At 43.8% G+C, this 13,127-nt stretch overlaps 1 protein-coding gene across 1 annotated transcript in view; it reads right to left on the bottom strand.

Annotated features, from left to right (window-relative positions):
* Nucleotides 1-547: 547 nt before the first annotated feature.
* SLC4A8 (solute carrier family 4 member 8) overlaps nucleotides 548-13,127 on the bottom strand; it is an 80,221-nt gene continuing 67,641 nt past the window's right edge. Inside the window, exons 23-25 of the mRNA XM_049625465.1 lie at nucleotides 9,352-9,443; nucleotides 7,107-7,202; nucleotides 548-5,938 (exon numbers count right to left, since the gene is read on the bottom strand). Of these exons, the coding sequence (XP_049481422.1) occupies nucleotides 5,926-5,938; nucleotides 7,107-7,202; nucleotides 9,352-9,443 (201 nt within the window). The 3' untranslated portion in view covers nucleotides 548-5,925. The remainder of the gene's footprint in view (nucleotides 5,939-7,106; nucleotides 7,203-9,351; nucleotides 9,444-13,127) is intronic.

Below are 13,127 nucleotides of genomic sequence, written 5' to 3'. Positions count from 1 at the left end.
TCCCCCCCAAACCCAGAACACTCCAAGTGATAGCGATTGTTAAAATCTTGATTTCTTTTATTTTTTTTTTAAGGGAGGAGTAACTTCTTTTTTTTTTTTTTAAAGTAATCTCCACACCCAATATGGGGCTCACACTCATGGCCCCGAGATCAAGAGTCACATGCTCTCCCAACTGAGCCAGCCAAGCGCTCCTAAAATCTGGATTTCTAGGCAGTAGAGTCCTTAAATATTAGCAGTCGCTCTTGTCAGCCCGGTTGTATCTCCAAGGTGGGCTATCTTTTCCTGCTCTCCTGTCCCCCACCCCAAACATAAGTCTAGGCAGTCCCCAGGGAAAGGGCCCTAAGAGCCTCCCTCCGTGGCTCTGCCCCAAGGACTGCGCGGCGTCGACCCCAAGGAGGTGCATGTGCCCTGCTTAACGCACGCCCAGCAGACACCCCTCCCTCCTCTCTCCACCACCTTCATGACCCCCCTTCACTCTTTCCCACCTTCTGAAACTGGCCGGCATTGGTTCAGCCCCTTGGTTCGGGCTCAAAAAATACCACAGGTGTGAACAGTTTACACAGACTTTATTTTTCACCCACTGAGCACAGGAAGGTCTGGGCAGGCAGAGGTGTCACAATCACCTCCCCTGGTTCACAGACACACACCGTGAGACCTGGTGGCAAGGGAGAGGGTCCTATTCCTACCACAGATTGCTATGGGATTATCACAACAACACATTTGTTCTCGGTTCTATTTACACCATGGAGGGTGGAGAGGGTCCATTTCTTACACTAAAAATATATACTTTGGAATCTCTAAAACAAAAATATCTCTATCTCTACACGAGACCTACTAGAAAGAAGAACATAGAAAACAAGAGAAATGTACCAGCACCTCGAGTTGTCCCCTTCCGCGGGAAGCGTGCTCTGCTCTCCACCTGACACCATTCGCTTAGGGCAGCCGTATCTAACCAATCAGACAGACAGAGATCAACATGAGGGAGGCTCAGCATCTTGGAGGAGGGAATATGGGAGAAAGGAGTGGGGAAGAGGATTCTGGCCTCTTTTGCAGAAGGAGTCATTGCACATTCAGTTTGGTACTTCTGCTTCCAGCATGATCGCATGTACGAAAACCTGCACGTTGGGGTCCATTGCAAACTTGCTAGAGAAGCCCAAGCTACTTCCTGCCGGGCTTGGAGACATGCCGTGGGTAGCTTTTCTCTCTCTCTCTCAGGAAATATTAACGCCATCAGCTCGAAGAAAGCCTTCTGTACTCTCCAATGCTGAAAGTGGGTTAGGTGTAAGAAAAATGCCATTCCTTTTCAGAAGGATCAGAAACCATTCCGTTCCCTTTGAGCACAGAACGTCCTAGAGGAATTTTGCCTATGGATGAATCATTCCACTTTCTGAATTTTCCTATTGAAGAGACTCACATAACACTCCTTCCCTCTTTTCATGCTTCACGCACTGATACAGTTCCTTCACATCTCTTCTGGTTATGAAAATTAGCCTCCTTTCTAGCAAAGAAATGTTAACGGAGTCAGCTGCCCATTCTCTATAATTCGTGTAAGAGAACAAGGGCACCAAGAATCAAAAAGAGTAGATTTGGTTGAAAAACCACTCCGATTTGATTTGGGGATATCTTTTTCTGTTTCTATTAAAATATGGATGAGTGTGAGGGCTTGAGAATCTGTAGCCCCTCACCCCAAGCAAGGAAAACAGAAAGTCCCCTTTCTGCCCAACATCCTCACCTCTCTCACCACCCCCAACTGGTGGTGGGTTTTAGGACCTCTGACTGCCATCCAAGGAGGAGTTGAAAGACCGAGGCAGAAAGGAGAAGAAAGGCTGCTCGAGGAAGTGAGGAAGCCAAGGAAGCTGAGTCAGTAAAAGGGGCGGAACTTGGATGATGTCTCATTTGGCCAGTCAGAGCCCGCAGGAAGGATTTCTACATCACGGAGGCCTGACAGCCACAACCAAAAGAAAATCAAGAAGGCTGAGAACATTCAGTGCCAGGTTCCTGAATGTCCTGCCAGGATGTGGCTTGGAAACCTGAGACGTCCGAGGGAAACGCAGTGACAAGCCAGCAAAGACCGCTGAACAGTCCTAGGAGGCGGTGCTAACGTTCCTGTAGAAGAAGAAATGTAGAGACTGAAGCAGCAGCAGAGAGGACACACTGGATGGGACTTCTGATGCCAGTTGAAAGGAAAGCCAGGGTCCCTACCTTCTCCCCTGCTTCAAGAAAACCTAGAGGCTCAGAACACAGACATTAAAGTTCATAGAGAAGACGCAGGGAGAACCATTGGTTCCTCTGCTAAGAGGGAAGTCTGGAGAGCAAAGTGGGTAGAAAATAAAGTAGTCTCGGGAACTGTCTTGTTTGGATGCCCAGAAAGCACAGAGACTTCTTGAAGGTCACAGCTCTCACAGCCTGAGATGTCAACCAAGCCTGAGACTTAGCATTTACCAGATTTTTACCAAAGATTTGTGACTAATTTAAAAGCCAATCACATCCCAGACAAAGAGAAATAGCAACTATTCACACCATCTTTTGGAATAAATGGTTCCCTGCCCCTCTATCCCAAAGGCAAATTTATATGACTAAGGAGATGGGGACAGGAGCTGTATATGTAAACACCAGATCTTCCGAGAAGCCCGTCATCAGAAGTTGGAAATCTTATGTAGCCACAAAGAGCTAGCCTGCATTTTATGCAACCGAACGTATTTGGCAAGTTCATACTAGATTGCTGGGCTTTACCTTCTCTCTAGACCAACCCTTCCCTTAAAGGTCATGAGCTAGGAAGTAACCCAACCACTCAGCAACACCAGTTCTTACCATTAGAACCAAGATTTCACTTACCATCAGTTTCTTCAATCCCTGGCTTCCCTCCCTTCCTACTTTGACACCACCAGCCCATCAGGGCACCAGCCTGCAAACGCTCAAACCGTTCCTGAAATCTCCCTTGTCATGAAAGAGGTGGACTGCTTCTCTGGCCCAAGTAGAAACTGTCAGTTTCTACTTAACGTTGAGTTTAAACATCTTTTCCTATAGACTAATCTGCCTATATTTGCCCTCAAGCTATTCTATCAGAGAAGTCTGAGAAGAGAATCCCTAGAGAGGGGAATGATCATGTTTTTTTGATGTCCCCCTCCCAGCTTAGGTACACAAAACTATTTAATAGCAGCAGTGACACCTCATGGACACACTCGTATTTGTCGATGAACACACATGCACACGCGCACACACACACACACACACACATACACGCTGCTGCTGCTTCACCTCCACTCCCAGTTTCCTGTCCCCAACACTGCCCAAACTGACTGTGCCACCATAGCCACCGGCCACAGACCTGAGTAAGGAAGCATGCAGGTAGGACCGGGGTTGAGGGTTGGGTGGGGGTTGGGAAAAGGGAGACAATGAGAGTAGGGGGGAATGGTGTCTACCACTGAGATGTAGCAGAAATGAGGCTGGCTGTTATCTGAGAAAGATGTAATGGCCTAAAAGGATTGGCACAGGCTTCCAGAGTAACTAACGTTCCTACGGCGCAGTAACCTGGGAGGATGTGGCTCGGGAAGGCCTGAAAGTACACACATGGTCCGGTAACTGCACTGCACAGAGTTAATAAAGACAGGTTTCTGCTCTCGAGAGCCTACACAAGGAAGGCATCGTGAGACATCGATGAAATAGGAGAGAGATTTTTCTGAGTGATATTGCCACCTCATTTGTTGTACGATGGGCTCTTCCCTATCACATTCCTTCCAGCTGTGCTGAGACTAGGGGGACAGGAGAAGCAGCCACCAACCTTCCTACACAGAGGTGGCAGGAAAAGATGGGAGGGACAAGATAGAGGAAGAAAGTGGGAGTGTTCTCAGGGGACGAGGAAGCCAAAGGAGGAGGCAAGCTCAAGGAAGCTGCCGGAGAGAGGCAGGGAAAGTCAGCCAGCAGGAAAGCTTTCCCCATTGACAGGTTGCCTTTTGATTTTTCTACACTAGGTAGGTAAATGGGTACAATTATTACATTTCTCCTAAAGTGATCAAATGTGAAGCTTTGGTTCGCCAAGATTTTAATGCCCGTATAGTTCGAAGATGCATGCCTGTTCCTGTCTGCACTATATAAAGGGAAGCCAAGGCTCTGCATAAAACAGCCTTGTGAGCGGAAATTAGACAAACCAGGAGCAATACCCACAGTTCAATGGGATATCACTTTAATGTCCGCAAGTAGCATGATGTTTGGTCACGAGGCACTGGCACCGCCTTGCACACTGCTTGCTTACAGCAGGCATCCGTTCTGAGTGGTTGGTGTCCATCCTGTACCAGTTGTTAAATATTTTGAAAACCATCTGTGTATTAAAACAGGTGTGGTCCTAGGAGATGTGGAAATGGTCAAGAAATGCGGGATTCCTTCAATTTCAAAGGCGTAAGGAGTCTTACTCCAAGGAGCAAGGCCAGAATACACTGATATGTTTTAAGAGGCTAAGGAATGCAACATTCAATGAAGTTTTGTAGCCAACTCTTCACCTACGAAAGGAGAGGAACCTGAAAGAACATCCCACTGTACAAAGGTCTTCCAGGATGGAAAACTGATAGGATCAAATTCCCTGGGTACCGACACGCTTACTAGTCACATTCTGTGCACAAAGGAAGGGAAGATATACACACTGGAGTCCAAACCCTTGATATTCATTGCAACAGAGAAAAGAAGAGAGAAACTATAAATATAGTTTTCAACCAAATACCAAAATTAATCTCACCACTTACAGTTCATTTCCCAGTGTGGTCTTTTACATCTGAGAGTCATACATCTGTCAACCGAAAGAAATTCATGATGATGAAGAAACCACATGGCTGAAGGTGGTTTTGGTCCATTGAGTTGATGACGGTTCGCTACTAAGGCAGCTAGGGAGACATTACGTAAGCACTTGGATCTCTCCAGGAGTGGAATCAGAATGCGTCCTCAAGAGACAGCGGCAAGACATGGATGTTTCCACAACGTGGCCAGTAAAAACACCTTATCTCTCTTTCTGCTCACAAACAACTATCATCAAACCTTTCGCAGGTGTCTAGAAAGCAGACACCACGACAACTCTTCAGGCTAGGAAGTTCTTCCTGGTGTCTAAACCAACTCCTTCTGTAGCAATCGAAGCTCGTTCTCTTGGTCTATCCTTAGCGAAACCAAGAGAAGCTGCTCATCCTCGCTTATCATTATCTATTTCCCCCGACCTTCTTCCTGTCTGAGCTAAACAACTCCGGTGTCCCTCATGGCCCTTTCATCATCCAAGGCTCTCACCGAGTCACACAGGCTGCTGCTAGGGAGCGATAAAGATGCTTCGGAGGCAGAGGCATCTTCCGGCTGTGGTGGTGGGCCCCTGCCGATGCCCAGGTTGCCGACCGTCCTAACGGCAGACCCTCCTGACAGCCTCTGGGTCTGACCAGCATCCCCCAGAGTAGGCATCAAACCCAGGCCCAGGGCTGCCTGGGAGCCTGCAGATTCTACAGGGCGGGAGAGCCTTCCCTTTTCTCTCTGCTCTCCTCCTACTCCCCCATCCCATCCTTTAGGAAGAGGGAACTCATCGAAGGAACCCTCAGCGGCAGCATGGATCCATATGGCTCTGTTCACCAGCAGAGAGTTTCAGAGAAAATGTCTGGAAAATGGGAAGCTGGGTCTTCACTGGTGGCAATTCTGAAGAGAAAGAGAAAGGAAGAAGTACCAACAGGAGGTGGTCTTCTGCTTCACGTCCACATCTGGTGACTGGCTGCTGGTATGGGGATAGCTGGGTGCCCTCCAGTGCACAGCACGGGTAACTGAATGCTTCGGCATGGCTTTGACATGACCACGGGCAGGGCCAGACTCGGTCTTGCTTCTTCTCTGAGAGACTCACATCTTCTCTGTAACCAGAACTTCCCTGAGGCACCTCACGGCCCAAATCTTCCTTCCCAGCAAAGACTTTTAGTTGAAGAGACTGAATAAAAGTGTTACAATTAGACAAAAAGGGAACACATGATTCATTCCTGCTTTTAACACAACACTTTGAAGATGTCACCACAATTTGGATCTGGCTATATTTTAAGTTCATTTACAAGTAGACTAGTTCTCAACTAAAAATAACCATGTGCGTTATACATTTCGACAGCTGCCTGGATTTTCCTCTGAAGGAAACAAGATTCTATATTTCACTCACATTCAGCACAGATTTATTTTAACCCATTCGATGAAGGAATAACCTCCCACTACCACCCACTGGTGGCTGTGACTTTTCAAAGTACTTCAGCTCCTCCTCAGAGCATTCTTATGAGTGAGGCAGTTAGTTATTATTATCCCCATTTTACCGCTCAGTAAACTGAGTGCCAGAAACAGTAGCCTACCGGGTTACACACGGAAATAAATAGTTAGACCAGGCCCCCTAATTCCTGGCCTACTGCTTTTTTTTTTTTAACTAGAAAAGTTGCCTTTAATAAGACCTAAGATTTTGCCTTTAATTAAAGGCTGACTTCTTAAAATGGTGTTTGGACTAAATTATTCAAGTAGTTTGGGTACATAGCCACCCTCGCTCGGTGCAGGCAAAGATGCCTCAAGTCCTTGCATTTTCTTCAGCAACCTGATTAAACTTGATCTATGCTATTGGCAAATGATACACAGAATTTTCATTTCCAAAATCGGAAACCTGTTTATAGTTTAATATTTCAAATCTTTCCTTGGCAACAGTTCTCATTATGGAATGACTGAAATAGGTGGAGTCTGTATTGGCATGATCGACACTCTCTGGACATTCTGGCCATTTTCCAGTTTGTGTGGTTCCGGTAACCAGAGAGATTTTGAAATGGGAACTTTTGGAAAGAGGATTCAGGTGACTAGAGAAAGGCAATGTACACATCCACATACTCCTTGGTTTGGGGGCTGGCTGTGTAAATGGGCAGCTCAAAACAGCACATCTGTGCAAATAGTTAAAAAAACATTTTTTTCCTTTTCTGAGGCATATAGCAATTCACCTGGGGTTAGGCACCAGTCCTGGAAGGGATATTTTTTTAGACAAATTTAATTTTACAACTTAGATATATTTTACTTTCAACATGATTGCTATTTTTAAAAGCACAAAATAAATAAAAATCAGCAACTATAGTTCTCTTTACCTCTTCTCCTTTGTATTTCCAGAGTTCATACTGAGAGCTTTCCAGACCGTAGTTTTAGGCATTTCATCAGATATATTAATCTCAGAGGGGTCACATCTGAAATCAATGCTTAGGACAATAAACATAGGACACACAAATAAAATACGTATCTCGGTCTATAGTGATCACACCCCACCAGGCAGGAAAGAGTAGGTCTGAGGGGGCTCAGCTAACAGTTCTCAGCAGCACCAGGAGCCAGGTGGTTGGAATGTAGAGAGGCAAGGTGGCCTACGAGGTGGTGCTGAGGGCTGGGCTGCTGTGCCATGTGGCAGGCAGCCGTGCCACAGCCATCCTGCCCTGACAGTGCTATGATGTCAACAGGAGCCTCAGGAGCTACCCCCTACTGAACGCTCGCTGTGTGCTAGGCTCGCTGTGTGCCAGGCATGGTGCTAAGCAGTCTTCGTTGGTTTTCTCACTTACATGGCCAAATGCTTGCCATTTGTAGTTAACAAAGCACTCGTTACAATATCTTCACTATCAATCAGAGGTGATTAACATCCTCATTTTGAAGGTACAGAAACCAAAACTCTCAGAACTAAGTGATCACCCAAGGTCAAATGTCAGTAAGAGGACAATCAAGGCCTTGAATCGAGTCCTTGGTCTCCTAGAAGCCCAGAGTACTAGGAAATTTTCTACAAGCCAGTCTCTTTTTAAAGGGCCAAAAGATGGGGCGACTGGGTGCCTCAGTTGGTTCGGCATCCGACTTCAGCTCAGGTCATGATCTCATAGCTCCTGAGTTCGAGCCCCATGTCGGGCTCTGTGCTGACAGCTCAGAGCCTGGAGCCTGCTTCGGATTCTGTGTGTCCTTCTCTCTCTCTTTCTACTTGTCCTCTGCTCACACTCTGCCTGTCTGTCTCTCTCTCTCAAAAATAAATAAACATTAAAAAAATTTTTTTTTTTAAATCAAACTCCTAGGAACAGACAGTGGACTGGTGGTTACCAGAGGCTGGGCAGGTGGGGTGGAAGGGGAGATAGTGATCAAAGGGTATAAATTTGCAGTTATAAGGTGAATAATTTTTAAAGACCTGTATACAGCATGGTGACCATAGTTGATAGTAATGTACTGTATACTTGAAATCTGCTAAGAAAGTAGATGTCAAGTGTTCTCACCACAAAATAAGGAATGATAACTGTAAGAGGTAATGAATATGTTATTACTTTGATGACAGTAACCATTTCACAATGTGTCCAGATATCAAAACACCATGTCGTGCACCTTAAATATATTTTTTTATTTGTCAAAAGTAAATAAGTCAAAATTGAAAAAAAAAAATCCCAACGACGTGACTTTCCCCATCTTCCCCTCAGTATAAACCACAATGGATTCAATGATTTGGCAATAAATTATCCAGGATCTAGATGACCCAGATCCCCTCTCTCTTTCTTTTCTGCCCCCTCTCAGCCTCTGGGCTTCTTTCAGCTTATGTGTACCTCTTCCACAGTGGAAACAAAATGCCGGGAATAAAACCACTAACGGACCAATTTAGTGTCCCGTGTCCCGTGGTGAGCAATAGCTTAGCTAGAGAAGGCAGCTAAGAGCCTTGGCAGAAATTAAGGAATTTGGGGGACCCCAGTTTGGTTCCCCCTTGGCTCCTAGGACCACAGATGCCATGAGTCAAACTGAAGGGGCTGCCTCTGCCCCTCGACAAAGGCTTGCCCAAGCATGGGAATTCCACAGGCTGAGGACTCTCTGGAAACAAAGGCCATATCCTATTCATCTCCGGAAAATGGCAGAGAAAGGCAGAGGGAGCACTGATCTGATGAATACAAAGACTAGGGTTTGTCTCTTAAGCTTTCTACTTAGCAGCATTGTGACCTTGGGGAAATTACCTAAAGCCATCCAAGCCTCAGTTTCCTCATTGGACAAAGGTGGGTAATGAGGTTTTTATCAGAGAGCTGCTGCAAAGATCAAATGAGAATACGTAAGTAAAGCTTCCAGCACAGTCCTAGCACAGAGAAGACGCTCAGTATGTGGGCTCCCTTACCTCTGTTCTCCTTTCCCAGCATCTGGGGTGGTACCTGGCGTCTAGCAGGTGCTCAGTAAAGCATGGAAGGAAAAGGTGTTTTCCCAGGTTGGAATGGAGAGGCTGAACGTTAGCTCTTTATACCAGTGATCGCATTTGTGACCACCCCCACCACAAAGCCAGATTGTTTCTAGAACAACCAAAAAAACAGTCAACTCCTTGTGGATTTTGGGGAGTTTTACCTGAAACTGTTGTTCTTTCCAGGACTACTTAGTAACTTCCTGCTCTCTAAGGGGAACTTGTCTCCCCCCATTTCTAACATCTTCTCAGCCTCCTGCAAGAGAAGACGACATTATATCTGAGACCAAGGAAAACCATGAGTCTACACCACCCATTTTTCTCTTACCATAATTTCTACCTAATTTCTCTCACGTTTATTATGAAAGAGTGTAATTATGTTCTTTCATAGATCTGACTCATCACAAAAAAAAGACAACCAGATATTTGTACCTGGGGAATAGTGTTTTTTAAAAGAAGAAAGAAAATGAATTTGAATAAGCCTCTAGATCCAACTACCAATTTACTAGAAACATAGGGGACAGAAGAACATGTTAAATGACACCAAGGGACATAGGTAGTAAAATCTAAATGATGGGAAATCCTACAGGTCAGAGGCCTAGTTTCTTCAACAAAAAGAAAAAAAGATAGAAAGGGACCCTTAAAGAAATTTGAGGAACATATCAACTGCTGCAATATTTAGGCCTTATTTGAATCCTGAGTCAAACAGATTATTAAAAAAAATAATAAGGCAATTGGGAAATATGAATACTGACTGTTCTTTCTACTTTTGCATTTATTTGAATGTTCTATAACAAAATGTTGTCTTAAAAAAGAATCCCACTAATTTAAAGAAAATAATTACAGAGAAAAAAATACATACAAAGATGTTTGAAGTAGTATATTTAATAATATATCCTAAAACAACTGTAAATTTTCACAAGGGAAGAAAGTTTAAATTAATTATGAGAAAACACTATAGAATATTATGCAGCCATTAAAACAATAAATATGATTATCTATTATATAGACACATAGAAACATGAAAGTGTCATGAAATCAAGATGAGAAGAAAAAATCAGAAAAAAATACCTCCCCCACACAAATAAACAATTATTACAGTTACATGAAAACTATGTTGAGGACGTAAAGAGAACATAAAGAAATGAACATAAATATTGGATGCTGATGTGCAATTTTGGGGTGAAGTCTTCATTATTTTTCTTTCATTTCATTTTCAAAATAACTTTATAAAGTAAAACATGTATTAACAAATACATATTGGGGCGCCTGTGTGGCTCAGTTGGTTAAGCGTCCAACTTCGGCTCGGGTCGTGATTTCCCAGTTTGTGAGTTCGAGCCTTGCGTCAGCTCTGAGCTGACAGCTCGGAGCCTGGAGCCTGCTTCAGATTCTGTCTCTCCTTTTCTCTCTCTCTGCCCTTTCCCCACTCATGCTCTGTCTCTCTCTGTCTCTCAAAAATGAGTAAACATTAAATGTGAAAAAATAATTTTAAAAAAATACATGTTTACTTCAGAAACTTTGGAAAAATATGGAGTACAATGTTTACCAGCCACTTCAAACTTAACATCCCAAAGAGATGCCTTGGTTTTTCTCCCAAACCTGCTTCATAAGTAGCATGACCGCTCAACCAACTGTTCATGCCAAAAATCTAAGAGTTGTCCTTGATTCCTCTCATGCTTGCTATCCATTAGCAAAGCCTGTCAACTCTGTCTTCCAAATAAGTCCCAAACCAGCCACTTCACCACTTCTCCCCTAACGTAGGGCACCTTCACCTCTTGCTTGAGCTATTGTCACAGACTTCTAACTAGTGTCCTGCTACCTCTCTCCCTTACAGGCTCCCTGGCTTTCTTGTATTCCTTAAGCACACTGAGCTCATTCTTGCTTCAAAACCTTGGCATTTGCCATGCCCCTGGCCTAGAATGTTCCTACTCCCAGATAGTCTCACGACTTGCCCTCACTTTATTCAGATTTCAGCTAGGATGTGTCCTTAGAGTCCTCCCTGATCACCCTAAATAGAGTAACTCCCTCACCCCTTACTTTCTTCTTAAAACATATCACTACTGGGGCACCTGGGTGGCTCAGTTGGCTAAGAATCTGCCTTTGGCTCAGGTCATGATCTCGAGCCCTGTGTTGGGCTCTGTGCTGACAGCTCAGAGCCTAGAGCCTGCTTTGGAATCCGTGACTCCCTCTCTCTCTGCCCCTCCGCCACTCATGCTCCGTCTCTGTCTCTCAAAAAAATAAACGTTAGGGGCGCTTGGGTGGCTCAGTCGGTTAAGCGTCCGACTTTGGCTCAGGTCACGATCTCGCGGTCCGTGAGTTCGAGCCCCACGTCGGGCTCTGGGCTGACGGCTCAGAGCCTGGAGCCTGCTTCCGATTCTGTGTCTCCCTCTCTCTCTGCCCCTTCCCCGTTCATGCTCTGTCTCTCTCTGTCTCAAAAATAAATAAACGTTAAAAAAAAATTTTTTTTTAATAAATAAATGTTAAAAAAAAAAGTATGGGAATGCAAGCTGGTGCAGCCACTCTGGAAAACAGTATGGAGGTTCCTCAAAAAGCTAAAAATAGAACTACCCTACGACCCAGCAATTGCACTACTAGGCATTTATCCAAGGGATACAGGTGTGCTGTTTCGAAGGGACACATGCACCCCCATGTTTATAGCAGCACTATCAACAATAGCCAAAGTATGGAAAGAGCCCAAATGTCCATCAAGGGATGAATGGATAAATAAAATGTGGTGTGTGTGTGTGTGTGTATATATATATATATATATATATATATATATATGCACAATGGAGTATTACTCGGCAATCAAAAAGAATGAAATCTTGCCATTTGCAACTACATGGATGGAACTGGAGGGTATTATGCTAAGTGAAATTAGTCAGAGAAAAACAAAAATCATATGACTTCACTCATATGAGGACTTTAAGAGACAAAACAGATGAACATAAGGGAAGGGAAACAAAAATAACAAAAACAGGGAGGGGGCAAAACAGAAGAGACTCATAAATATGGAGAACAAACTGAGGGTTATGGGAGGGGTTGTGGGAGGGGGGATGGGCTAAATGGGTAAGGGGCACTAAGGAATCTACTCCTGAAATCATTGTTGCACTATATGCTAACTAATTTGGATGTAAATTTTAAAAAATAAAAAATAAAGTTTAAAAAAATTTAAAAAAACATATCACTACTTAAAATTTTATATAAATCAGGAAATAAATGTATGTATGTACATACGTATGTATGTACAAGCATACCTCAGGGATATTGTAGGTTTGGTTCCAGACTACCACTATAAAGCAAAGCAAAGCAATTTTTTGCTTCCCACTGCATGTAAAAGTTACATTTGTGCTATACTATAATTTATTAAGTGTCTAAAAGACATGAGGTCTAAAAACAACGTACATGCCTTAATGAAAAAATACCTTATCGCTAGAAAATGCTAACCACCATCTAAGCCTTCAGTGAATCATAAATACTACTCACATATCACCATAAAAATATAATAATAATGAAAAAGTTTCAAATACTGCAAGAGCTGCCAAAGTATGAGACAGAGACACAGAGTGAGCAAATGTTGTTGGGACAATGATGCTGATGGATTCACTTGATGCAGGGTTTCCACAAACCTCCAATTTGTACAAAACACAATATTTATGAAATGCAATAAAGTGAAGCATAATAAAACAAGGTAAGCCTGTGTGTGTGTGAGTGTGTAATTTTTAAATTTTGTTTATAGAGTTTTGGGATGCTTGACGGCCAAACATTTTGTGTAGTGATTTTCAGCAATCTTTAAAGTTTTCCTCCATTGCTTTTGTGCATCGAATTGTTAAAGCTTATTTAATAATAGAAAACACAGGGCGCCTGGGTGGCTCAGTCGGTTGAGTGTCCGACTTCGGCTCAGGTCATGATCTCACACTCCATGAGTTCGAGCCCCGCA

This window comes from Panthera uncia, chromosome B4 (genome assembly GCF_023721935.1).
Source record: "Panthera uncia isolate 11264 chromosome B4, Puncia_PCG_1.0, whole genome shotgun sequence".
In the NCBI taxonomy this organism is placed as follows: Eukaryota; Metazoa; Chordata; class Mammalia; order Carnivora; family Felidae; genus Panthera; species Panthera uncia.
The sequence above is the reverse complement of the archived record's forward strand: the minus strand, read 5'-3'. Positions and strand labels throughout refer to the sequence as shown.